General features: G+C 37.7%; 1 protein-coding gene across 5 annotated transcripts in view; it reads left to right on the top strand.

Annotated features, from left to right (window-relative positions):
* The window catches only part of CRBN (cereblon), a 47,141-nt gene extending 19,933 nt beyond the window's left edge, over positions 1-27,208 (top strand). For all 5 annotated transcript variants that reach the window (XM_077821237.1, XM_077821236.1, XM_077821242.1 and 2 more), the window contains exons 5-11: positions 1,756-1,918; positions 12,475-12,537; positions 13,526-13,610; positions 14,375-14,490; positions 18,677-18,741; positions 20,049-20,180; positions 23,914-27,208. In XM_077821237.1, the coding sequence (XP_077677363.1) occupies positions 1,756-1,918; positions 12,475-12,537; positions 13,526-13,610; positions 14,375-14,490; positions 18,677-18,741; positions 20,049-20,180; positions 23,914-24,091 (802 nt within the window). In that variant the 3' untranslated portion in view covers positions 24,092-27,208. The remainder of the gene's footprint in view (positions 1-1,755; positions 1,919-12,474; positions 12,538-13,525; positions 13,611-14,374; positions 14,491-18,676; positions 18,742-20,048; positions 20,181-23,913) is intronic.
* The last annotated feature ends 660 nt before the right edge of the window (positions 27,209-27,868 follow it).

Below are 27,868 nucleotides of genomic sequence, written 5' to 3'. Positions count from 1 at the left end.
TGTTTTTTAGGTTTTTAGAACTAACTCAAGGTAGGGTTGAAAAATTATTTAAAAACAAGATATTGTTTAACTTTTTAAAGATTAAATTTATTGGAGTGCTTCAGATCTTGTAATATTGTCTCCAACATATGTTCAGCTTTATTGCATGGTTCGGGAGGCATTCTCATATTTGAAACTGTTGCCTGCATTTACAGCTTGTACAACATAGATGTAACTCCAACATAGTTAATAACTCCAGTGTGCTGTATTCAACTTCCCTAGTGTGACCTTTGAACCACAGTTAAAAAACAACAGTTACCTACGTATATTTATGTTGAACCTTTTAAAACCTTTTTATTACTGTATTTAAGTCACATGAAGTGACTATCAAAAACTAAAGGGTGCCATTCTTTTTTTATTTTTTATTGCTCACTTTCATCCTATTCTTTATCTTCAGTAAATATTAAAATATCACTTTACAATATGATCTGCATTTGTGGGTCAAGGCAGCACTTCTAAAAATATGCGATGGGAAAGTACTCATTAAATATACCAGAAAAAGAAGCAGAAATCTAAGTCTGATGCTTTTTTTGTTGTTGAATTGAAACAACATGTGGAATCACACTTTCAAGCTGACAAATTCATGTTAGTATTTTAGTATTCTTGGTGCATTATACTGTTAGAGAACAGAACATATAAAATACTTTCCTACTAAACAGTACTCCTGGTAGGTGGTTTGGTTTTTGTTTTTTTTAAAGTACAGTGGCCTTTTTGGGGAGTAGGTGACCTGGGGGGAGGGATAGCTCAGTGGTTTGAGCATTGGCCTGCTAAACCCAGGGTTGTGAGTTCAATCCTTGAGGGGGCTGTTTAGGGATCTGGGGCAAAAATTGGGGATTGGTCCTGCTTCAAGCAGGGGGGTTGGACTAGATGATCTCCTGAGGTCCCTTCCAACCCTAACCTTCTATGATTCTAGTGTATAAGTGGGGTACTAAAAGATGATTACCATCTGTATCCTATTTCTGCTGATTTTGAACTCTAGCTAATCACATAACGTTTAGGGTTTAAAGAAAGGAAACTGCTTTTCAGCTAAACTTCCTTTCTGAGAGTTTGATGTGTATTATCTGACAGTTATTTTAATACCAAAATTAACTTGAAGACAAAAAACTAAAAATATAATGCTGAGATGGTAGAATGTTCTGCTGTGACTCTACTTCCAAACTGACTTCAGTTCTGATCACAATTCTGATACATAAACTATGCCCTTAAAAAGTTGGCGCCTGTTCTTCTGGGGGGAAGCTGCTGCTGCACAAAGTGCTTCCTAGCGTTCTTGCCTGCAGTGGGCTGTGCCTTTATGGGGTAAGCCAGAGGCACATCCCAACCACAGTACAGTACAGTATATATATAATGCCTTTTGTCTGCCCCCAAAAAATTTCCTTGGAACCTAACTCCCCCCCCCCCCCCCGCATTTATATTAAATCTTATGGAAAAATTGGATTCATTTAATATCATTTCACTTAAAGTTGCATTTTCAGGAACATAACTACAATGTTAAGTGAGGAGTTACTGTACATAAATTCTATGCTATGTAGTCACAACAATAGTTCAATTTGTACAAGTGACACTTAAGTAACTTTAAAAATCTAATGAGATGGCTTCATGTTTGAAGATTTACATTGCTGCATCGAGGTTGGTTCTTCTGCACATATTTACATAGGCGGTGGAATCCAAACTGTTGCTCTTCTAAATTTTTTATATATAATTTTTTTTCTTTATCAGAATCCAGCAGGCTAAAGTACAAATCCTTCCTGAGCGAGTGCTGCCTTCAACTATGTCAGCAGTACAGCTGGAATCCCTGAACAGATGCCACATAATTCCTTCTTCCAAACCCACAGCGTGGCAGGACCAACATATACATCAATGGTGGCAGAAATATCAAAAGGTCAGAAACTAATTGTTTTTTTTTTATTTTATTTTTGATGGCATTTCAAAAATCAATAAGTTCTATCTGTGTGTCTTTAAAGAAAAATGCACAAACTGGGACCCTGTATGTCAACCTTCTGCTGTTGCTGCAGATTGTGTGGGTTGTTTATCAGCGGACAGCAGTGGGCAAAATCACATTTTGTATTAGATTAGTTATGTCTTATTTTAATTACCATGTCATTGCTTTGGGGGAAGTAATGTTGTATGTGTATATCTTGCTAAATTGCAGGGAAGGTATAAGGATTGCCTACACGTGGAAATTCACCAGCAGAACTATACTATTGGAGTTATTCTGCTATAATTCTACTGGCATAACTCCCCATGTGGACACTCTTATTTAGGCATAAGAGTGCTTTTTTTCTGCATAGCTTATGTGGCTAAGTCCATATGAAATCTATTAATGTTTATAGTGGCACATAAACCTTTTTTTTTTTTTTTTAAATGTAAGCTAAGAATCCCAGGCTCCCAAGACACATTTACAAATGCATTCTATTTATTGGGATGGTCAGTGTTAGGAGATTGTGGTGATTGCTACATAATGAGAATTAAATCTAAGGGCTTGACTTCTAGTTCCTCTCTCTAACATTTACTTTTTTTTCTCATATCAGTTCCTTTCATCCATCAGTTTCTTTCCTCTTTCATTATCACCCTGACTTCTAGTACTTCAGGTGAATTATAGACCAGTCAGCCTAACTTAGATACCTGGAAAGGTACTGAAACAAATAATTGAACAATCAGTTTGTAAGCACCTAGAGCATAATAGGGCTAAACAAAATAGTCAGTATGGATTTGTCAAGAAAAATCATGTCAAACCAACCTAGTTTCCTTCTTTGACAGGATTACTAGCCTACTGGATGGGGGAAGCAGTACCTGTGATGTATCTTGATTTTAGTAACGCTTTAGAAACGATCCCACATGACATTAACATAAGCAAACTAGCAAATGTTTATGTTCTGCATTGTTTTTCTGGCGATTTCTGTAAGTGTACCTGGTTTGTTTTTTCTAAACTGGACTCTTTATCATGTACATAATTGAACCTCACTAATCTAACACTGATTAGTGAGGTTTGTAGAATACTGAGAGCTGGGGATAGGGCCAGCAAGTTGATATGATGTTCTTTGTGGGCAAATAGAAGGGCTTCTTGACGTGCCCTGGGTTTAGCTTTGACTCGAAAACTGTTGGCCATCAGTGCTGCTACTACTGCTTCTGCTGCTGCCTGGGTGCTACTGCCATGGCTTTGGTTTGGCTGTCGGAGAGAAGAGGGACGTGGTAGCTGATTTGTAGTGGAAAATTTTAGAGTGCCTTCATTTCCTGTCTTTTCTCTGTGGTTGGGTAAATTCAGCTGAAGGGCAGAGGTGGCTTTTTTTGGTGGCTTTATTGATCTATGGGAACACTGAGAACGTGCACCAGTGGAAGAGCATGAGCAGCATCTGCTCGTGGTCGAATCTTCTTCCAGGCATTTGATATGTGGGTGAGAGGTAATCCATGGGTGACGCTGCGTTCCTGTAGTTATCCACAGGGAGGCGACTTCCCCAGCATCAGAACCTCTATGTTTACTTCCTCACTGAAGAGCAAATTTAGATGTCTGCTTTCCCTTTGCAGCTGTGCAGTTTAAGAAAGTGCAAATCAGTGAGGTTCCATTCTGCTTAATTTTTTGTATTTAAATACATAGTTGTTCCGCTCATGTTAGGAGTGGTGATCCTAGACCACGGATCGGCAACCTTTGGCACACAGTCTGCCAGGGTAAGCCCCCTGGGGGGCCGGGCTGGTTTGTTTACCTGTCGCATCTGCAGGTTCAGCTGATCGCAGCGCCCACTGGCCGCGGTTCGCCGTTCCAGACCAATGGGGGCTGTGGGAAGCGGCGGCCAGCACATCTCTCAGCCTGCGCCGTTTCCCGCAGCCCCTATTGGCCTGGAGTGGCGAACCATGGCCAGTGGGTGCTGCGATGGGCCAAACCTGCAGATGCTGCAGGTAAACAAACTGGCCCGGCCCGCCGGGGGGCTTACCCTGGCAGGCTGCGTGCCAAAGGTTCCCAATCCCTGTCCTAAACCATAGATGACAATCTCATAGGCTGGATGCATTTTACTGGCTTCTACTAAATACTGTAAAGGAAATTTTATAAATGAGGTTAATACACAGGCTGAATATATAATACAAGAAATAGAAGTTTCTTGGTCTTTTTAAATAAATTGAGAGTGTCATGCTTTAAGATCAGAGGCCCCTAAGTGTTAATCCAATACAAATGATGATGATATGCCCCTTGCTGAATAACTCAAGAATCCTGACAGGTTTCAGAGTACCAGCCGTGTTAGTCTGTATTCGCAAAAAGAAAAGGAGTACTTGTGTCACCTTAGAGACTAACAAATTTATTTGAGCATAAGCTTTCGTGAGCATGCATCCGATGAAGTGAGCTATAGCTCACGAAAGCTTATGCTCAAATAAATTTGTTAGTCTCTAAGGTGCCACAAGTACTCCTTTTCTTTTTTCAAGAATCCTGAATATCCCAAACTGATATTTGCTTAACACGTTTTTGCTTAAATATAATCCTGTTTTACTTTCAGTATTGAAATGAATCAGAAAGAAGGCAGGGCGTAGCTGATTGCAAGTCCCTCCCTCCCTGCATATGCTAATCAGGTTGCCCCACACTTTTGCAGTGAAAAAATGTGCTTTATGGCCAGAGTTCATCACCTGGAGAAAGTAACTCATCAACAGAAAATGCAAATCCAGACTTTCTGAAGACCAAACCTCTGCAGGAATCAAAAGAAATCAGGTGTGTAGTGCTCCTAAGATTCCTTGCATCTCAATTCTCCCACCTGAGAAGCTGGTAGTTAAACCTAAGAAGCTGAAATAAAGCACATTCATGTTGTAATTACATATCTCTTCATATGTTCTCAATATGATACCCATGACTGTAATTATATACAAAATATTTCTGCATACTTCAGTGCCTAGTAACCTGCCCAGTAAGTTATGTCTACCAGAGAACTACAATATTTGTATTTAACCCATTTGTTTTGGACAAACTCTATATTTTTAATGCTACTTCATTATTCTTGGCATATGTTCAACACAAATATTTCATTTTCAGAAGAGCTAGTATATAATTTTTGATTAAGTATTTTGAAATTTAAATTTAGAAAATTAATTTGATTTAATGCAACATTAAGGTTACATATTTAAGTCAGGAGATGCAAAACATAAAGTTAACATAGGCAAATAAAGGTTTCTTTGTTGCATGTGCTCTATTTGTAAGTTCTAATAACTAGTGAAAGCATAATATATATGAATTAGTGTTTCTATGAGAATCTTAACTATTTTATTTCCTTCTCTGCTTTTTAAAGATGCACCTTTATGCTCCTGTAATGTAGCTTTTAGAATTTTATTCACTTTTTAAAAAAAAGAGGAGAGGAGAAACTGCTATTGCACTTTAATAAGGTGTTGGTCTTGACTGACAGGAATTTAACTTCAATTTCACTCATTTCCCCAGAGTATGCTCCACTGAGGAAAATCCTGTCTCCTTCCCTGTGCTGCAGAGTTGCACCATTGCAGTTTTGCCAATGGCTGAAATTGGGGATAATCTACAATGTAAACATTTCAAAAGAACCTAACATTTCAGTTTGTGACTCAAGTCTTGCCACTAACTCGATTCTCATCCATGCACAAAAACCTCTTCCTTAAATTAAGAGGTGTTTTAAGATCAACCTAGCTGGCCTATCAGGGAAGTGAGTTGGAGCTTGAGTGATGCTGGTGCTCAAGCTAATAATGCAAGAGCTCAAGTTACAGTAGCTAATCCAATCACTGCTAATCCAATCAGTCTGTGCTGTTGCTGCATGTTTGAATTTAATAACCATTTGAGATTGTCAAATAACAGGCTCAAATGGAATTATTTGATCAAAGATTTAATCAGAGATTAGTTCAACACCATCCAGAAAGAAAAGAGATATTACCACCCTTGGTGTAAGTTAAAGAGCTGGCCTTTGTGTCTCTCCCCTGTGTAACTGGTGTGTTGATGGCAGATTTCATTTCCCTGCCTAATTCCCAATATATCTGTCTTTTCTAAGGGGTATGAAACAAAGAGAAACCCCTTTTGTGGATGGAAAAAATATTTTCCTATATTGACTTTTGCCATATGTTTTGTTTTTTAATGTTTTTGTTTACCTCATTACTTATGGAATTTCCTTTATGGTATCTGTAGGCTACATGATGGATAAGCAAAAAGGGAATTCTAACCAGATCACTATTCCTGACAACTGGCAATCCGCAAGACCTCTTTTAATGGATCCCCATTTCATCACTGCAGAAAGTATCTGCAATAATAATTGTTCCTTACCAAACAGTCCTGCTTATATCTCTGTAGACTCTTTTGGTAGTTTGAGGGGGTCTTTTTCCTGGACATCTGTTCTCTCACAGAGTTGGATGGCTTATAGTCTAAGGGTATGGCTACGCTTGCAGATGTAGAGTGCTTTGAGTTAAACCAGCCTTCGTAGAGCGCAGTAGGGAAAGCGCTGCAGTCTGTCCACACTGACAGCTTCAAGCGCACTGTCATTGGCACATTAGCAGCTCTTGCAATGGCCACAGAGAGCAGTGCATTGTGGTAGCTATCCCAGCATGCAAGTGGCTGCAATGTTCTTTTCAAATGGGGGGGGTGGAGTGTGACAGGGAGTGTGTTGTATGTATGTGGGGGGAGAGTGAGTGGGTTTTGGGGGACTGAGAACATGTCAGCATGCTGTCTTGTAAGTTCAGACAGCAGCAGACTCCCCTTCCCCCCCCACCTCTCTCTCTCACACACAGCATTCCACAGTAACAGCTTGCTTTGTCTTGAAGCAGATAATCAGCCAGCTGTCAGAAACGAAGCTTTCAAAGAGCATATCCGCATTCCTACAGCCAGTTAAAAACAATGAGAAGAGTGGCCACTTGACTTAAGGGGATTATGGGACTTTCCAGAGGCTGATCAGAGTGCAACACCTCATTCACACCGACGCTGTGGTGCTCCAGCAGGGGCGCAGCAAACGTTATTCCACTCGCCGAAGTGGAGTACCAGCAGAGTTGTAGCCGCAGAGTCAGAGCGCTCTACGTGCCTTGCCAGTGTGGGCGGGTAGTGAGCTAGTGCATCTGGGGCTCCTTTACTGCGCTGTAACTCGCAAGTGTAGCCAAGCCCTAATACTCAATCGTAAGAAATTCCTGCATATAAGTCACTCACAAGTTACGGACCAATACTCTGGCCTTACTAGTCAAATGCACTTTGCTAACACTATAAAAAAATTTGGGAGAATATATCAATTTAATATAGGGTAGAACCTCAAAGTTACGACACCTCAGGAATGGAGTTTGTTCGTAACTCTGAATAAAACATTGTGGTTGTTCTTTCAAAAGTTTACAACTGAACATTGACTTAGTAAACTTTCAAAGCTGTATTATGCAGAAGAAAAATGCTGCTTATAACCATCTTAATTTAAATGAAACAAGCACAGAAACAGTTTCCTTAGCTTGTCAAATCTTTTTTTAATTTTCCCTTTATTTTTTTTAGTAGTTTACGTTTAACACGGCACTGTACTGTATTTGCTGTGTGTGTCTGCTACTGCCTGACTGCATATGTCCAGTTCCAAAAGAGGCATGTGGGTGACCAGTCAGTTTGTAACTCTGAAGTTCTACTGTACGTTCTTATAAGGGTAATATGTATTTTGAGCAAAACTAACACATTGGTGACCTGGTCTGGTCCCCAGCTGCGAGGCTGTCAATTCTTAGCTAATGCCTGCAGCCTGGGCAAGAACTAGCGTCTGGCCTGCTAGCGTCATGCGTACATCTCAGTATTAGTACTTTACAATATTGACTGTCAAAAAATTACAGACAGGGTACAGACACGGTGAATCAAAAGCTTTCCATTCTAAAGAAAGTGCTAATATCTTTAAAGTGGTGAACTCAACCTTGCAACATCTTTGCTGTTCAGTCTTCCTGTTCCATTTATAACAAGTGCTACAGATGCATGCAACATAAAATGGGGTGTTCACTGCAGCAGGTTCACAGTGTGGGGATGTTGCAATTCCCCTTAGACAGAAATACATATATACCTTCTAAAGCTCAGAGCCATTCATTGGACATTACGAGCATTTTTTTATTCATCTCCAGCACAAAGTTGTCCATGTAATTATGAAAACATCACTGCAGTGCTTTATATAAACAAGCAGGGCTTTTCAGTTTTACTCATCTTTGCAAGGAAGCAGTGGTTTTGTGGGAATGGTGCATTCTCTGGTATAGACCCTCCAGTTATGCATCTCTCAGGGAAGAACAAGAATCTGATGGACTAGCTGTGCAAATCACAGTAGATATCAATGAGTGGTTACTGAAAACATCAGTGATACAGGAAATCTCCACACACTAGGGACACCCCCACTTTTTTACAGCCAAATAGAATGCAAAATGTCAAAAGCTTTGTTTGAAAGCAGTGAGACATATTTGGATGCATTCCTCATGTCCTGGAGCCAGTGTCTCTTCCGTGCCTTTTCTGCTATAAACCTAATATGCTGGATTCAAAGGGGAAAAAAGAAAAACAGGACAAGGCAAAGATCATTTTAATGGCTCCCACATAGCAGTGGCTCACAGACCTTCTATGTTTTTCAGCAGGGATCTGTGAGAGACTACTTCTTGTTCCAGATTTGCTGACTCTAAAAGATGATCTGTCATCCAGATCTGAGCTCTCACCACCAGAGCATTAGGACAATGGGTTTTTAACTGACCTCGAACTATCTTGTTCCATTGTTGTTCTGAGTGTGTTAGAGAACTCTAGGAAAGGATCTACTAGAAAATGTTATAATTAAAGGTTCACAATGTGTGAAGATAATATTGTAATAATAACAGTGTCCCCTACAATGGCCTCAATCCATTGTATACTTGCATACTCCGGCTCAAAATGTCATACCTATCGCTTTTTTTTTTTCTTTTTAAATTATGGTCCATTTATCAGTCAGATTAATGAAAACTCTATTGATGGGGGCACCATCACTGTAATGGGAAATAAATTTACATAATTACCGGAGATTCCTTCCCCTGTGTTAGGCTCTCCCATGCTTGCCTACCGTAACTAACTGGACATCGGTAGAATCTCAAACAGGTCCTGGCTTGCGGCATAGCTCGACTCCCCCCTCCCACCCGCAGTTGCAAGTCCCCCATCTTTATTCTTGCTGTTCATGTCCGGGGACTGTGATTTGGGCTCCTAAAAGGTATCCGCAGTGGTGTGTGGGGTGGTGGTGGGGTCTCTGCCAATATGGTATACAGCTCTTTGTAAAAGCAGCAGGTCTGTAGCTCAGCACTGGATCGACTGTTGGCCTCTTCTGATATGCCTGTCACAGTTCCTTTGTTTTTCACGCAGCACTGGTACTGATCTCAGTCGTACTCCTTCTCCTGCATCCCCCTGCAATCTGTTTGTAGATGTCCATGTTACTATAGCTATGCTTGCACAGCCTCTTTGCCCAGGAGGCTAATATGTTCTGTCTGCTCCAAGCTGGAGAATGTCTGGAACATGTAGCTGACATGGTCATCTGGGCAGCTGCACCGAACAACAGATAGCTGCTAGATGTGCTTGCCCCGATGGACAATCAGGAAAAGGCATTTCAAAAATTTGTGTGGTTTTAAAGGGGGTTTTGGCTTCTGTTCTTCATGACCCCTGGGCAGTGAAGGTCACAGTTGTGACCAGAATAGTTAGTGTCTGGGATTGTGCGACAGCTGCTGGAAGGACTGTCAGGGTCAACATAGGCAACGCAATGTTTACACTCATGCTGCATCGACCTCAGTATGTGACCATGGCTCAACACTGCTCAGGCAGGTGGTGTTACTCTGTTGGCTTAATAGAGAGCATATGTTAATGAAGACAAAGTGAAATGTAGACTTGCAGAGCTAGGTAGATGCAAGTGGCTTGTGTCAAGCAAACTTTCTAGTGTAGACGAGGCCAAAGGTACCAGTTAGGACTGGTTGTGGTGTTTATTTTTTGGCGTGTAAACCTCTGTCTGTTGGCAAATGGACAGAGACCCATTGTACTCATTTCTCACATGCTAGTGAACAATATAAAGTTTTCAAGTTATTAGAATAAAAACAAACAAGGAATTCTTGCGTTGGTACCTTCACGTGCCAAGATTTCTGAAGGAAGATTATTTGACCTAGTAATATCCCTGAAAATAAGGGCTTATACTTAAATGCTGACAGATTTTTAGCTAGACCATTGCAGTAGGTGCAACTGTTAAGACACCCACACTAGTTCCTTTAAATAAAGAAATAAAATAAAATGCCAGTCTTGTGTACTTGAGTTCAGTATCTCAATAAAAGGTCCCTAAATGTGTAATGACCAAAGCATTTTCACTGCAGAAATCAGTCATAATAGATGTCCTTGTTTTGTGTTGGGGCATCAGCCTTCATAGAGAATCATTAATTCTCAGGAAGTAGCCTGTGTCTTCCTCAGTATTTCTAATATCTTAATCTCGCTCACTCTCTTGTTAATTCTTTGAAACTATCGTTCACTGCAGAGATTTGATTTGTTTTTTGAACAACTGAAAAAAGTGTGTTACTGTTGGACAGGTTGAACATAGAGAGATGATGTCACTGAGCCTTTTCCCTTTCATGCTGTTTCTCTGAATCCACTCTGTATGTCGTAGTGCTGTTTCTTTAGAGCAGAAATCCAATGATCATGTTACTCGTTTTCATATTTGAGAACAACTCAGGTCACTCTTGACAGCTCAAATAAATTTGTTTGTCTCTAAGATGCCACAAGTACTCCTTTTCTTTTTGTAGAATTTTACTGTAATCATTATGGTTATGATTTGTTCTACATCTCAAACTGCGTGCGCGTGTGTGTGTGTGTGTATGGGCAGGTAAACGAACCGGCCCGGTCCGCCAGGGGCTTTCCCTGCACAAGCAGCGGAACAAGTTTGGGAATCATTGTCCTACTGTATTTTCTACTGCATGCATCCGATGAAGTGGGTTTTAGCCCATGAAAGCTTATGCCCAAATATGTGTGTGTGTATATGGATGTGTGTGTGTGTATATATATATACACACACACACATACACATCTATTTCTCCTGCTGATAATAGCCCACCTTAATTAATTGGTCTCGTTACAGTTGGTATAGCAACACCCATTTTTTTTCATGTTCTCTGTGTGTATATATATCTTTCTACTGCAGTGGTTCCCAAATTTGTTCTGCCGCTTGCGCAGGGAAAGCCCCTGGCGGGCCGGGCCGGGCCGGTTTGTTTACCTGCTGCATCCGCAGGTTTGGCCAATCGCGGCTCCCAGTGGCCGCGGTTCGCTGCTCCCTCAGCCCGCGCCGCTTCCAGCAGCTCCTATTGTAGAACCACTGTCCTACTGTATTTTCTACTGCATGCACCCAATGAAGTGGGTTTTAGCCCACAAAAGCTTATGCCCAAATAAATTTGTTAGTCACTAAAGTGCCACAAGTACTCCTCAGTTTTTTTGCTGATGCCACTCTGAAACCTATATTCTGTTTGTTTTTTAGGGTCTTGTACCACACTCATGGTATCAATAATGCAACTATTATTTGATTTTAAAAAAGACACTTCAGTAATGTTACTCATTATACCTTCAGTTAGATAGCAATGGACTTGTGACTTGATCACAGTTTTGTACTTAATATGAAATGTCCTTACTCAACAACTGTTTTACTATGAGGAAGCACTCTTTGGATCTACTTACTAGACTACTACAGAGCTGAGACTCAGGTGATCTGGATTCTGTTTCTGGCTTGTCCACAGATATTTTTTGTGTGTGTGTTTTAACTTGTCATTTGGGGACACTGGCAACTTAAAAATCAAACATCTATGTGAGTACTTCTACCTGCTGTTTTTACAAGCAACACTTACCATTGCTAATTCTTTAAAAAGTATTCTTTTGAAGTAAGGGAGACAGTTTACACCAGCTAATTATCTGGCCCATTGTTCTCAATTTTTTTTTTAGTTTGCATGTGCATTTCATTATAATAATTTCATTGTTTACCCTGTGTAGTCAGTCAGTTTCCCCTCCTACCCCCCATTGCTGGAGGGGATCATTTATTACAACAGAAGAGGGATAAATATGTTTAAACTACAAAAAAGTGATTGTAAAACCCACACAAATTAACAGTGGGCTAATGGACAGGCAAACTACCTGAAACTACTGATAACTTTTTATAAAACTGACTAGATTTGAAGGTGATTATGTACCTTTAAAGGCCACGTCTGCTTGTTGATTATTTGTCATTAAATGAGATTTAATCTGTTTGTTTGTTTATTTGTAAATCTGCAATGTGGGTACTGTGTATCTTCATGCATTTTCAAAATATTTTGAGATTTTTTTGGATTGAATGTGCTAACAAGTCCCCAGTGGTGTTATGTTGATTGACAATTCGTGGCATTTTTAAATAAGTAGATGTCTTCCCAGATTATTTTCTCCTCTCCCTCCCCCATATCTGTTTGAACAAGATCTACAGAAATGTTATGATTCAAAAGTAAATGTTATGTTTTCTGTTTCAGCGGAAGTTTCACTGTGCTAGTTTGACTTCTTGGCCTCCGTGGCTCTACTCCTTATATGATGCTGTAAGTATAAACCAGATCTTACCCAGGTATCTGTAATCAATTTTATGCTTTTTGGGTATTTCATTATTAAGTAGCACAAAACCATATAATCTATTTTTATTTTGTGTTTTTAAGTACTGACTGCGGCATTATCAAAACATTAGCCAAAATGACACACATTTTAAAATATCTTCAACAAACTTACACATATTTGCTGCAGAAATACTCAACACAATAACAATTTTTGTTTTTATTTCCAAATCAGTAGCTTGGATTTTTATTTGCTACCTTATAGTCTGTGTACATGACTTTAGCAGAAACCGTGAATCCCCACCAAATATGACTTACCCTAATAGTTGATCCGGTACTGAAAGGTTCAGTGTAGTTCAAAAAAAATACACATTTAGAATCCTTAATCAGCACTAAATTAATCAGCTGTTCCCCTTCCTCCCAATAAAGTCTGCTCAATCTTTACCACAATCATTATAAGCAAAACAGAATATGCATCCAGAATATGCATCCTGTGAAGAACTTTAGCAGTACCAGCCCTGGCTGTTAGTGTATTACCTCGTCTGTGAAATCTTGTGGTCCCACTGCAGTCAGTGGAAGTTTTGAAACTGACTTCAGTGAGGCCAGGATTTCACTCCTTGTGTCCTGTGGAGGGAAAGTGGACTATGCATCTGGTCACAAGGGGAGCGAGGGGGGCAGTTCTGCTGCCAGCCACCCTGATACTACCATAGCATAGAAATCCTTTAAAGGTAGTTAATTTATTTTCCAAAACTGATCAGATCTCTTGTTTCTGAGAAGTATCCCCACCTTGCCTGATGGGAAACCTAGGCTGATTTTTAATTTATTAGCTTAAAATATGTAGACATGTAGATAAACTGTCTTTGTGCTAAGCTTTTTAAAAGCTCATGTCCACTAGAGGCCAATAGCTCACTCCCCATTTTGCTTTTATTTTAAAGGGGAAAAAATGTGTATTTAAATTACGCTTTTCTTCTAATGAAAGGAAACCTTAATGGAAAGAGTCAAGAGGCAACTACATGAGTGGGATGAAAATCTTAAAGATGAATCTCTTCCATCAAATCCAATAGGTATTACAAAATTATGTTGCTTGGTTTTCAGCAAATTTGTATTTTCTCCCCTCGTATTTTGTTAAAGGTAATGATCGTTTTTGTTTTTTTTTTCTTGCTGGCTAGCCCACGACTTCTACTAGGAAGAGATTATGTGTAGTGAAAGGACATACTAGTCCATTAACAAAGCACCTTTACCAAAAATTTTCCAACACACTTTTAGCACTTGTTTTCTGACCTGCTAGAAATTAATTTTTAAAGCTGGAAAGTTCAGCTTTTGAATTTTCTGACTGACCATGAGATGGGACTGTAGTAGTATATCAGGCCTGTGCTTGACCTGTGGTCTAACGGTGCTTTTGATGACATAAGAACAAGGATGAATACAGTAAAGTCCATTACCTTATGACAGCATAAATTCCAAGGTCTGGTTAAAGACAGCTGATTTTTATATAATTCTTAAAAATAAAACTCAATTGAGTATATCAAGACTGAAACGTGTGACTATTGTTGGGTTTGTTTTTGTTCTGTTTACAAATCTTGCGTGGGGGACCTACGGAAATGAATGCACACAGAAAATGCTTATTCTTCCCATGAGATAACACTTAAGCAAACGTTGATATTAGAGCCAACATTGCCACTTGGTTACGGTGTGTGAAAAGTGTATATTTTTGCTAGTACAATCTTGTTTAGAAAAGCATTGTGCAGACATAGAGAACTGAATAAAAGGCATCTGTATTTCATTTTTTTATTTCTTACATTGTAACAGGCATAGTGCTTTTCTCCAGATTTTTCTTACAGAGTTGCGGCTTGCCTGCCAATTGATGATTCGTTACGTATTCAGCTGCTTAAAATAGGGAGCGCTATTCAGCGACTGCGGTGTGAATTAGATATTATGAACAAAGTAAGTATCTTATTTATGTTTAATTTACGGTGCTTTGATTTAGTGTCACCAGGTAATAAGAGTAGAATTTGTATAATCTATAACAAAATATAACTTGGAAATGGCAGAATTTTTTTTTAAGAGGTGGTATTTTTTAGAACTTTTTTTATTTTTCCTATTTATTTTTAACTTTGATAGAATATGTGCTCCACTGATAGTGGCTGGCCCATTATATTTAGCAGCAGACTCGCAGTGTATTTTATCCTTGTTTTCCCTAGCGCTAAAGTACTTGCTGGCTTTTTTTCATCTTGAAAGAATGACAATCATATTTTTAAAATGATGTTCCAACACTTCATTGTACATTGCCAGCCAAGAGATGGTGCTAGAAGCCTGATGCAGTTAGTACCATTCTTTCAAAAATCAGAAAGCATTTACAGTAAAACATACATTAATGAAATATTGCTGTGCCATGATAAGTGGAGTGGATTTTGGTGCTTTTTAAAGTGTGATATATCCCTACAATGATAAGACTATATAAATATTGGACTAAAAGGATTTTTACATTCAAACATCTACTACCCTGATAAGCAGCAGGATTCCAAGATGCTTTAAAACTTGTCTTTTGTTGCCCTTTTACATGGGTTTTCTGGAACTAAAACTTACCAAGACTATCTAACGCAGGAATTACAATAGCTGTGTGTTCAGATGGGCTGTCAATCTAGTGTACATGTACTAACTTCACATGAAAGAGCTAGGAGAAATGCACAGAGGAGCATTGGAGAGTTAATAACAGATGACAGAAAGCTGAGGTATTTAAGGCCTATTGTGTTTCAGTCTTCACTAAAGAGGTTAATGGTGATCAGATGCGTAACACAGTCAATATTAATAAGGGGGAAGGAACACAAACCAGAATAGGGAAAGAATTAGTTAAAGAATGTTTAGATGTTAGAGATATTCAATGCAGCAGGCTAGGATACTTAATTCACGCTAGGGTACTTAAGGAACTAACTGAAGCAATATCGGAACCATTAGCAATTATCTTTGAGAACTCATGGAGGATGGGTGAGGTCCGAGAGGACTGCAGAAAGACACACGTAGTACCTATCTTTTAAAACGGGAACAAAAAGGACCTGGAAAATTAAACACCAACCAGCCTAACTTAGAAAGTGGAACAAATTACTAAACAATCAAATCGTAAGCAACTAGGGAAAACAGGGTAATAAGTAATAGCTAACATGGATTTGTCAAGAACAAATCATGCCAGACCAACCTAATTTTCTTCTTTGACAAGGGTTACTGGTGGGGAAGCAGTAGCTATAGTATATCTTGATTTTCAGTAAGGCTCCTGACATGGTTCAGCATGACATTCTCATAAGCAAACTAGGTATGTGATATAGATGAAATTACTATAAGGTGAGTGCACAACTGGTTGAAGGACTATACGCAAAGGGTAGTTATCAGTAGTTCCATGTGAAACTGGGAGGCTGCACCTAGTGGAGTCCCACAGGGCTCTGTCCTGGGGCCAGTATTATTCAATATTTTCATTAATGACTTGGATAATGGGGTGGAGAGTAAGCTTATAAACTTGTGGCTGACGCTAAATTCGGAGGCGGTTGAAAGCACTTTGGAGAAGACCACTAGAATTCGAAATGACCTTGACAAATTGGTTTGAAATCAAGATGAATCAGTAAAGACAAGTGCAAAGTATTTCCCTTGTGAAGGAAAAATTACAACTACAATATGGGGAATAACTGGCTATGCAGTAATACTTCAAAGAAAAGGATCTGAGGGTTATAGTGGATCACAAACTGAATATGTGCCAATAATGTGCTGCAGTTGTGTAAACTGCCAATATCATTCTGGGTTATATTAAGAGTAGTATCATATGTAAGACAAGGGAGGTAATTTTTTTCTCTACCTGGCACTGGTGAGGCCTCAGGTGAAGTATTGTGACCAATTCTGGGTGCCACAGTTTGGGAAAGATGTGGACAAATTGGAGACAGCAACAAAAATGATAAAAGCTTTAAAAAACCTGACTTATGAGGACAGGTTAAAAAAAACTGAGTACGTTTAATCTTGAGGAGGAAGACTGAGAGGGACCTGATAACAGTTTTCAAATATGTTAAGTCAAAGTTCCCTTGAGCCCATGGCTCATCAGGGTGTCATAAAGAGGACGGTGATCAACTGTTCTACATGTCCACTGAAGATAGGACAAGAAGTAATGGGCTTAATCTGCAGCGAGGCAGATTTAGGTTAAATATTAGGAAAAACTTTTTAACTATAATAATAGTTAAATACTGGAATAAGTTACCAAGAAAGGTTGTCTAACCTGTTCTTAAAAACCTCCAGTGATGGGGATTCCACAAACAGGGATGGTCTAAAGGAAAGGAGTACTTGTGGCACCTTAGAGACTAACCAATTTATTTGAGCATAAGCTTTCGTGAGCTACAGCTCACTTCATCGGATGCAGACTAACACGGCTGTTACTCTGAAACCTGCCATTATGCAAGGGATGGTCTAGGCATTCTTGGTCTGCCACAGCATGGGAGGATTGACTAGATCGTCTCCCATGATACCTTCCAGCCCTACATTTCTGTGATTTTTAGGGCTGCATTGGGAAAATTTTCAGATAGGATTTCTCTAATCATTTAGGAGATTAGCCACCCCTTTCCTGTTGCTGAAATTATAAAATGTTCTAATGTTAACACTCATGCAATTCCAAAAACTGCATTAGGTACATCTTTTTATAAATCCTAAAAGAGACTAGGAGACCTGAACTGCCCTTATGAAATATATAGCATTGACTTTAGTCTATAGTCTTTCCTTACCCAACAATATAGGACACGAGTGTACATGTGAAGATCCAGCTGTAAAAATATATTATATAAATCTCTCTAACTGTTGGAGTAATATATAATATAAGGCCACTAAATTGATTACATACAGAATCAGCCAAATTTTGATTTATTTTTGATTTAGTGTTGTAACTGAGGTCAGAATCTGTCCTATTGCCTTAATGCATGTGAAATATATTGCATTAGTAATGCATTTTGTGAATAAAACTTGCACTGCTCTTATGATAAACAGTTTATTTATATAGTGCTAAAAATGTGCATAGCACTATACAGAAATAATACATACATGATTCCTTCCCCAGAGAGTTTACATTATAAATCAGACAGTCCTAGTGATTGAAACACCAGGTAAAGAAGGGAAGGATGGACAAAGAATAAAATAAAGGAGAATATGGGTGATGTCTGATGCTTAAATTCTGATAATTTTAAGATAAGTGCAGTAGAATGAAAGAACAATAGAAGATGGCACACAGGAATGGGTTAGTGGTGGGCAAGTCAGGCAAAAAGAAGTGGGTGTTGAGGAACAGGAAGGAAAGTAATGACAGTTGGCACATTATTAGAGGGAAGTCATTCAGGGTATAGTGCACATCACCAAAAAAACCCCCAAAAGGCATAAGTAAGAGGAAACAAAAGGAGCAACATGCTGAAGTGAGCAGGACATGAGGAATAGGGGTCAGAACTTAGGTGGAATCAAAAGTACGAACTGTGATTTACATAAATTCTTTTAAGTGAATATTGTTAAAACAACATTTTGTTTCATAAACTTATTAAATTGTTTCACTGACAATTTCAAAAGTATTATTCTTTTTTTAAAAAAGGTAGGAAATATTTTATATTCAAAAATTTATACTGGAATAAAGTATTATTATGAACTGATTTTTACAGGTTTAGTTTCTGGGAAAGGTCAGTAATTTTGTTCTGTTCCAGCTTACTTTCTAGTAATTTTAAGTGGTAGATTAATCTGTTACAGTACTTCACAGGGGTCATAGGAAGAAGGGTGGTGAGGGAATCAATCCATTTAATTTTAAAAATATTTTTTCTTGAAGTTAAAAGCACTCTTTCCCAGTATTTCAGAACTTAATACATTTTGCCGAAATTAAAAGCTCATGTTTATACTTGTCCTCCTTTTCTATGTTACATATTAAATAGCAACATCTTTTTATTTCTCTAGAAGTATTAGTTTTTCAAAAGCTCTTGAAAGAATAGACCTTTTCCTAATTTATTACAGTTACATAGTCAGAGACCTTTTCTTTTAAAAAACAAAAAAGCTTGTGATTATGTTACTTTGATGACAAACATGCAGAAGTGAGTAAAGTTGTCCTAATGATAGTGTATTTGTTTTTCTTTTGAAGTGTACATCTCTTTGTTGTAAACAATGTCAAGACACAGAAATAACAACTAAGAATGAAATATTCAGGTGAGTTTTTAATTAGTTTAGTCTCTTCTTTGGAAGACATGCAATTCCTGTACTTTGTCAGCATTACAATAAATGCAAATTGGATATGTATTAATAGTTTTGCTCTTCCTACAACTCTCATTTTCTCTTTGCATTTTATTCTTCTGAGATTGTTCTGAGCTGATCAATAAATATTCACAGGAAATTCTCTGTGTAAAACAATATAGATAAAATAAACTCAGACATCATCCAGTCCACAGACATCTAACAAAAGGGTTATTTATGATGACTTTAGAATAATAGAAGTTGGAGTTTGAAAGTCCATGTTATATTATCTGGCCCAGCACTCAGCCACTGTAGGGTTGTACTCTTAGGGTGAATTTTGGAGTCTAAATTCTTGTATATCACTGTAATATTTCGGATCTGATTAACCTAATTCAGAAGTAATAGGGAAAAAAATCTCAGTTGTGCATAATACTTCCACATTTTAACAAGCACTGATTTCAGATTACTGTATGTGATGTGAGTATCATAGATGTGCTATTAGTATGTTATGAAGCAAGGAAGACATGTATCATTGGATATGACGTGATGTCAAACAGTCTAAAAATCATTCTAAGAGTTGTAGTAGGCAATTCATTCTTATATGCATGACCTATCCATTGTCCTTATTAATAGGTATGTCAATATAGTATTTCTTGAAAACAGTTACCACTGCTGGTGGCCTTGTCTCCAGCTTCACCCAGGATAACTAATATCTGTCTATCACCTATGATGATTTGAAGGTTAAAAGATTTCTTGGCTTAACAAAGGTTCTTCATAGTGGTTTTTTTGTTTTGTTTTGTCCGTGTGATAAGCAGCTATAGTAATTATCTAAACGATAGATTGTGGAACGCTTAGCTGCTGCTATGTTCATTTGTGGGATGTCTTTTTTAACTACTTTTTTGAAATTGAGACATTAGTGTGGTAAATGCTTATTTTTCTGACTGCTCAATTTTAAAGGCAGAATTAAGAGGATGAGTAGTGTTGCTATTTGTTGTAAGTTTTTACTCAGTGGAGGCAAGTAATGTTCTCTCATGTAATGAAGGTGCACATACCTATTTTTATTCCATCTTTTAATACTGTAATTCAATAAATTTTGTCTACAAGCATATTAGACTGCTTTTTATGCAAAATATTTTTAAGCATTTGGCAATTTCCTTCCTCTATTCATTTTCTAATTAGAGTTGTTTTAATTTTATGAACACTTTTCAGCCCTGTTTTCCTTTTTGATATATGTCTTGGGAAATTATCAAAGTACATAACTGGCTCTTATTTATCCGTTGTAGTTTATCCCTGTGTGGACCCATGGCAGCATATGTGAATCCTCATGGATATGTCCATGAGACCCTTACAGTGTACAAAGCCTGCAACTTGAGTCTGAGTGGCCGACCTTCTACAGAGCACAGTTGGTTTCCTGGGTAAAACAGTATTTCTTTCTACTAATAATGTACTCTAGTATTACAAAATACAGTTCAGAAATCTTATTAGCAAATAATAGAAATTTATAATTCTGATTTAAATGCATTCTGGCCTACAAACGCTGAGAAGCAGACATTACATTATTTTCTAAACTCTTAAAAATGATAATTTAACTACTGTAAATGAAGAAAAAAGTAAATTTAGTATTCCTTCTTAATCTAAAATAAATTGGACAAGTTAGACAAAACATATTGAAAATTCTCTTGTACCTTTAAAATTGTGCATACATTTTGCCACGTTTTAAAAGTTGTTTTTGAATAATTCTCTTTTAATTACCCAACCAGCATCTTGATAAATAACTATATATAATAGGGAGTGTTATAATTTGTATTGTAGTAGTACCAAGTGACCCCAGTCAGGTAGGTATCAGGGCCTCATTGTAAAATAGATACTCTGTCCCAAGAGGGCTTACAGTCTTTCACGTAGATGGCGAAAGAACCAGCAACTAAAGTGTCAGGTGATATTAACTATCACCTTAAAATCGGTTAGCTGTAGGATCATGTCTTTCATTCTTTTTAAAAACATTTCAGTCTCCAGAATGATACTACTGTTACTTCTTCCCTCCCTCCCTCCCTCCATCCCCAGTTTGAATTGTCTTCAGTATGTAATCTCCAACCCTAGAACTTTCCACATAGTAAACTGTGACAGTCTCTCATTATGACTAGAGATTATTTACAAATCTGAGGACCTTGTTTTAAACTATTTTGGTTGTTTATATTGCTTATAGTTGGGAATTCTGTCTTTCATGGACTAAAATGTATAGATTTGTATTTATTTTATTCATATTAGAAACTTTAAGTGGTGCACACTTTAATCCTGACTACTGATTCCTCACTATCAAATATCTGATAGATCACTGAAAAGGATTAAGTGTAATTTACTTCTGTTCTCCCTCAGTCTCCTCCGTTTATCTTTGATGCTTCATCACCACCCTCCCTACAAATGTAGTTGAATCAAAATGCCAAGCAGAATATTTAGCATATTGATCATTTCAGACCATGTCATGTTACTCATCTTGTCTAAAAAAATTACGAGGAAAATCTCATATATAAACCATATAACTGGACTAGTAGCTTCTTAAGTAGGTTGGCGATTTTGAATACCCAGCTTTTAAAATAAAATAGAAATCTTTAAATAATATATTTAAACACAGTCCAGCTTCTGGAGCATATAAGTGGGATATTTATTTCCGAAGAGTTTCTCTGTCTATGACATAGACAAGTTTATGGAAAGCATATTATAATTATTTCTGTAGGGACCAGTGTTGTCCCTACAAAAATTTTAAACAGGGAATTGTACAGCATAAACAGATGAATTCTGAAAAAAGCCATATTGTTTCTCTGCAGATATCTTTGGTGATAAAAAGATTTAGAGGCAAATACAGAAAACGTGATGCATAAGTGGAATTGTTCCTATATAGAATATTTAGAAAAATCCACAAACTGTCAGCTATGCTTTAATAATAATCGAAAAATAGAAATATTATCTTATCCAGAGACTGATTTAAATGTGCAGTGATATAATTCTGCTGTTTGAGGAAGTAAGGTACTTACTTTTCAAAATAACAAAGGTGTTTATTCCTGAACCATTTTTTAAATAAACTCTTTAGCACCTGTAGCACTGCTGGAATAATAACCTAATTTTGAAGCTATTTGAGTTCCGAACACTTAAAAAGTGCGTACGCTTCAGCAGGTGAAAGATGCGAATAAATCCTGTTTTTCTAACTTGAAGGAGATAGAGGGCAAGGAGGAAAACAAAAAGTACAGGTGCAGGAACTGTCTCAGATCCTGCCAAGAATTAAAGGGGAAACTGAACAAATTTAGAGCAGTCAGAATTGTTCATGGTTTATCCATGGACTTTTATTTTCAAAAGGTTATTCCACAGAACAAGTCTTGGTAAGGTAAAGTGATACAGATCAATTTCTCAAATAAAATTACAGTAATGAATTCTTTTAGATAATGCACGTGTTTGAAAGGTTGATCTCAGCTTCTGCAACCAGTAAGAGTTGCATCTGAGTAATTGGATTCCTACATCAAAGGGTTCCCCCCATTACCCACAGCCTTGTCCTGAGCTCTCCCCTAAAAAACCTCGGGATATAACATTTTGGGTGTGGTGCAATTTTTGGTTTTTTTTCTGTCCTTTATCTGTTATTTTCTTAAGCAACCACTATGATCCTTTCTTCCAACTGAAGTTTAGGTTCCCTTAAAGTTGCCGCCCATCCCTCCCAGAACCATTTAAGCTTTTGGTTTGAATAGACAAGCATATTTTAGAATAATTAAAAAAAACCAAAACAACAACGTGCACTTGTAAGCTTGTCATAATTCACATACAATTTGAAATGTAGGTTGTGTTCTACAACTCTGTCCTTAACTTTAATCCATAAATCGTTTTCTGCCTCTTTCTTTCTGTACCATACTATCAGAAATAATTTGCTCATCAAATTTAACTCACCTTTAACCAGTCTGTCTCTCCATGGTAATCTGTTGTCTCCTAAAGGAATTGGACCCTGTTTTTGCATTCACTTGCTGACTTAAACAAATGGATAGCTACCACAATAGCCATTCCAGGGTACTTGACTAATTTGCACACGTTTAAATTTGCCATTTCTCACCTTGCTGCCTGCTTCTCCTTTGAATACAAGTCCACCTGTCAGTGGTGAGTGATGTAGATGGGCGGTCATCAGGATATATGGAAAAACCAGTTCACTGACTGATCTGTCAGAGCAGTGGTTCTCAACCAGGGGTCCAGGTCTCCCTGAGGGGCCGTAAGCAGGTTTCAGGGGTCCTCCAAGCATGGTCAGCATTAGACTCGCTGGGGCCCAGGGCAGAAAGCCAAAGCCTACAGCATGGGGCTGAAGCCCAGGGACCTGAGCCCCATCACCCAGGCCTGAAGCCTGAGCAATGTAGCTTTGCGGGGGGCCCTGTGGCATGGAGCCCTAGGCAGTTGTCCTGCTTGCTACCCCCTAACGCTGGACCTGGCTTTTATATGCAGAAAACCAGTTATTGTGGCACAGGTGGGCCTTGGAGTTTTTATAGCATGTTGGGGAGGCCTCAGAAAGAAAGAGGTTGAGAACCTCTGTCTCAGAGGATCTTTTTTCTTTCATGCATTCATCACAGAAGGCATCTGGTGACTCATATTATCTGTTCTGAAGTTAGTCCTTACTTCTCATTCTCAGATTTTCTCCTCAGGAGGCAGTAGAATTTTGGTTTTCTTCCTTTTGAAGCCATTGCTCTATCAAGCTAGATGCCTCATTCTTTATTAAATCCATCAGCAACTCAGAAAAATCATTCTCCTTTAAATATATCCTTAAAACCATCCCTTATGTCTTAAGTTTATTATGATAAGCATTTTTGATACTCCTGTATTGGCATACAATAATTAATCATATTACTGAAATATATAGTGAAATAAAAATGCTTTTACTATTGTACTTTTGTGGACAATATAATAATGTTAAAGGCTGAGATTTTCAAAGCGACCTAGGGAGTTTGGTGCCCAAGCCCTGTTGAAAAATCAATGAGAATTGGGTCCCTGAATCCCATAAACCCATTTGAAAATCCCAAACTAAAACTGATATTTTCTTCTTACTGAGTTATTTAACTGTTCCAGTTCCATTAAAATGTTCTCATGAATGATGTGACTCCTGCCAAAACACTTTCTTTTTTTTTTTAGGTATGCATGGACTATAGCCCAGTGCAGAATTTGTGGGAATCACATGGGGTGGAAGTTCACAGCTGCTAAAAAAGATCTGTCTCCTCAAAGATTCTGGGGATTGACCCGATCTGCTCTCCTGCCTAGAATTCCAGAAGATGGATCAGGCCACGATAGAACACCATTACTTTGCCTGTAATCTAGTAAACCTGTTTTTGGAGTGAATAAGCAGCCGCCAGTATCTCTCAATTGAACATGGTCAATGCGGCTTCTGATGCTTGCTTAAATACGTTTTTTTTTTTTAAATGAAAGCAAAGAAAAAGACAAGCATCATTACATTTTGGGTTTGGTGCACAGACAAGGTACTGTTGTTTCCAGATATACTGGGAATTGAAGGTTGTGTCTTAAAATTTGACACTGGGAAGAGAAGTACAGTGAGAGACCAGAAAATGCATCTGATTCAAGGAATGTCAGATAAATGCTGAAACAGATTACTCAAACTTGCCACTGTATAATTTAAGAAGATGTTTACTGCAATTGAAGTAAGGTTAAAAGATACGCAAAAAAAAGCACGATTAAACAGTATTTGATTCATACAATTTATGTATGATGGTAAATATCAAATTTTGTTTGTGGGATATTGGCTACTAGTATACTTCAAGTATATTTTGCTGAGAAATCCTCGTTTCCAATTATATGAAATACTCCACGTTCACACAGTCTTTTTCAAATGTTTGCCTAAACAAGTATCAAAGAGTGTGTCAGGTCCAAACCTCTGTACTGATTGATGTTGCATTGGTTAATGTCATCCTTGTAGCGATGCTGTAAATGGTAGAAGCCAAGCACTTACTGATATCTGCTGCTAAAGCAACTACTGTATAAAATTCCTTTTTAAAGGAATCCTGTATTACTTGTTTGTCCTTATCAGTTATTTCATATACTTAGCATGTTTGACATGTTGATTAGCAATCGCATAAAAACTAAATTATGAATATAAAATGTACAGGTTGATTCCAGTGCATAAAATACATTGTCATTTGTTTCCATAATACATTAGTAAATTTCAGTCAATAAAATTAAATAGTTTTACATTTTTTTAAACAATTTCCCTCTGAAATTAATTTACCTTGTATACGTGCCTAAAGTTTGGTGATGTAATCTGTGAAATACTTCACACTGGAAATTGCTCACATCTGTATTTTGACTAGGGAGAGGCAGCATACCTTTACTGCTTTTTATGTTTGCATATCATAAGTGAAAGGCTGTGCATTTATCATCATTCTTTCCTGATAAAGGAGTAATTTTTCTAAATAAAGCAGAAATCAAAGGCAGGTTTGTTTTTATGAGACACTGTGCTACAGAAAAGGGTGCCAAAAAGGGTGCAGCTTTTGCTGTTTTTTCAGAATGCACTTTGATGGTAGAATCTGAAGATGACAGATTTCTCCTATAAATATATATATATATTCCCCTCTTCTGTTCACTCTTTATTTGTTCAAAGTAAATCTTAGAGATCCTCTATGTGTGGTTACTTGTATTGTTAAAGAAAAATTATACTAAAATGTTTAAGATTATATTTATGAAATGCTTCATCCATCCTCACATACCATGTTTGTTTATTGTATGTAGCATTAATATGTTACTCCAGTAAAGGAATAAGGACAAATATCTTTAAGAGATAAGTAACTGACTTTACTGATGTTGCCATGGTGTGTTGTACTGAAGCCAAAAAAAGATTTTCAAGTGATACAAGATGTTATATGCTGAAAGGGTATTAGAAAACTTTATTATGTTAGATATCTAGAGAGTAATGATGGTGTAACTCAGGTTTAATTCCTTGAAGCCTTCTACCTCTGTGCTTCTGTGATGTTTTTAGTTATCACATATACATCTGTAAAATCAAATTTTACTTTATTCTGCAACATTCTTATCAGTGAGCGGTGAAAAGCAATATTAGTTTAAACAAAATTCTGAACAAATAGAGGGTGAAAGATGATTCATTTTCTTAAAGCATTCTAGATTTTATTTGTATTTTTAGAATCAGCTTTCAAAAAGATTAAATGTTAAGCACTCGTGTGAAAGGAGCAAGAGTCTGTGAATTATCTGTACTATAGTCATTCAAATTATATTGAGGTGTTTTTTCTAACTTAGTTTGATTATTTTTTTTTCCTAAGGTACTAAGCACCTGAAGTTCCTATTGACATTACTGAGCTTTGTGGATGCCTAGCACTTTTGAAAATCATGTCATTCACTGTTAATATTCACTGAATTGTGGTGAGTGATTTTTTTCAAAAAGGATGTTGTCTTCGGCTATCATCAAACCTAATAGTGTGCTTTTATTTTTGGCTAGGTCTGTATCAGTTTGCCTCAAGTAAAAAGATCAGAATAACATTGTGAGACAATATTTTAGCATGAAATAAGCATACTTTTGGTATTGTGCATATATAAAAATGTAAAACTAATATAATAGAGTGAGATCACTAAGAAGTTAATTTAGCAGTAACTTAATGTTGTTGTTTTTCACTCTACCTAAAATTCTGTGTAATGTTTGCCATTACAAAGTTCATGACATTTTCTAAGTTGAAAACGTGTGATTCAGGTTAATTGCAAAGAAGATAAACTCTGTTGTGGGACACCTCGCCATTAAAAAACTACAACTGTAGGGATCCTTAATATGTACAGTAGGTCTTTTATAGTATGGATGTAGAATTGTAAAAGGTTCTGTACATTAGTTAGAATTTTCTATGCTTAGAAAAATAGGTTTTCTTTTCTGAGGAAAAATTACTACAATGTTAGGATTGTCAGCTGTTATCAGTAAGTTATTCAAATACAGAGATTACATACTTCTGAGAACCAAGTACTAAACAAATCAGTAAACATCATGAAAACAGTTGTTTCAGCTTCATTCAGTTGCTTCTTTTAAAGTCATTATTGCGGTAGCACTAAGACACCACATTGATCTGAAAGTCCATTTCACTAACAAATATCAAGATTTCAAAATAATTTCTGTTAAATTTAGATGCATAAACAGATCCATAATAAAATGTTTTCTGTTGCATGTAGCTATTTCTGTTCTAGAGTGTTCTGGAGTTCTATATCTCTTATTTTATTTTATAATGCTATTTTTGTACATGAAACATTTTGTTCATCCACCTGTTTTTCATCTGACTGTTAAAACTTCTTTGTAAAGTTGCAGGTAGGGTAACACGCTCTCTTTAACTGTTCCTTTGTCTGCCTTTTTAAACAAGTTTTCAGAAAATTTCATTGCTTGCAAACATTCACGAAAAATAAAACTCTTTCAAATATATTTCAAAACAAATGCCTAGGATCATGTTTTTGGGTGGTGCTTGGGCTGGGAAGGAAAGATAGCATTTGGTTTTGTATTATTATTTAGATTGTGGTGGTGTTCAAAATGCCCTAGGTGTGTTCCAAAATACAGAGGACACTGTTTCCACTTCAAAGAGCATGGAGACTGGAAAGGCAAAGAAGGACAAAAGGTGTAAGATGGTCAAACAATATATAAGCAAAATGGTACACACATGGCTCGGTAATTCTACTGGGTTTTTGTTTGTTTGTTTTGTTTTTGAAGGGGGGGGCTAAATGAAACACTAAAGTCCCTTCCCCTCCCCCATGAGCCCTTTTAGGGTGATCACCCATCCTGAATTGGGTGGGACAGTTCTGAAATGCAGAGTTCAAGTCCTGGTCCTGGGCTGAATGACTCCAGACAGCATTTGGCTCAGATTCCCTCCAGTGCCTGCCTGAGGCTTGGGGCAGCACCAGCCTCTTCCCAGCTGCCTTAGCCCCCCTCACCATGAGGCCCTGCCCTTGCTCCTCTTCCCTTCCCCCCTCCGCTAAAGGGCCCACCCCGGGCAAGCCAAAAGCCGGAGCTGGGCAGTAGCAAGAGCCTTCCAGGTTGGTTTGGGGAGCCCCAGACCCTCTATCTGCCATGGGCGGTGCTCGCTAGGGGGCAGGGACACAA

This window comes from Eretmochelys imbricata, chromosome 7 (genome assembly GCF_965152235.1).
Source record: "Eretmochelys imbricata isolate rEreImb1 chromosome 7, rEreImb1.hap1, whole genome shotgun sequence".
In the NCBI taxonomy this organism is placed as follows: domain Eukaryota; kingdom Metazoa; phylum Chordata; order Testudines; family Cheloniidae; genus Eretmochelys; species Eretmochelys imbricata.
This window is presented reverse-complemented; position numbering and strand designations above follow the sequence as displayed.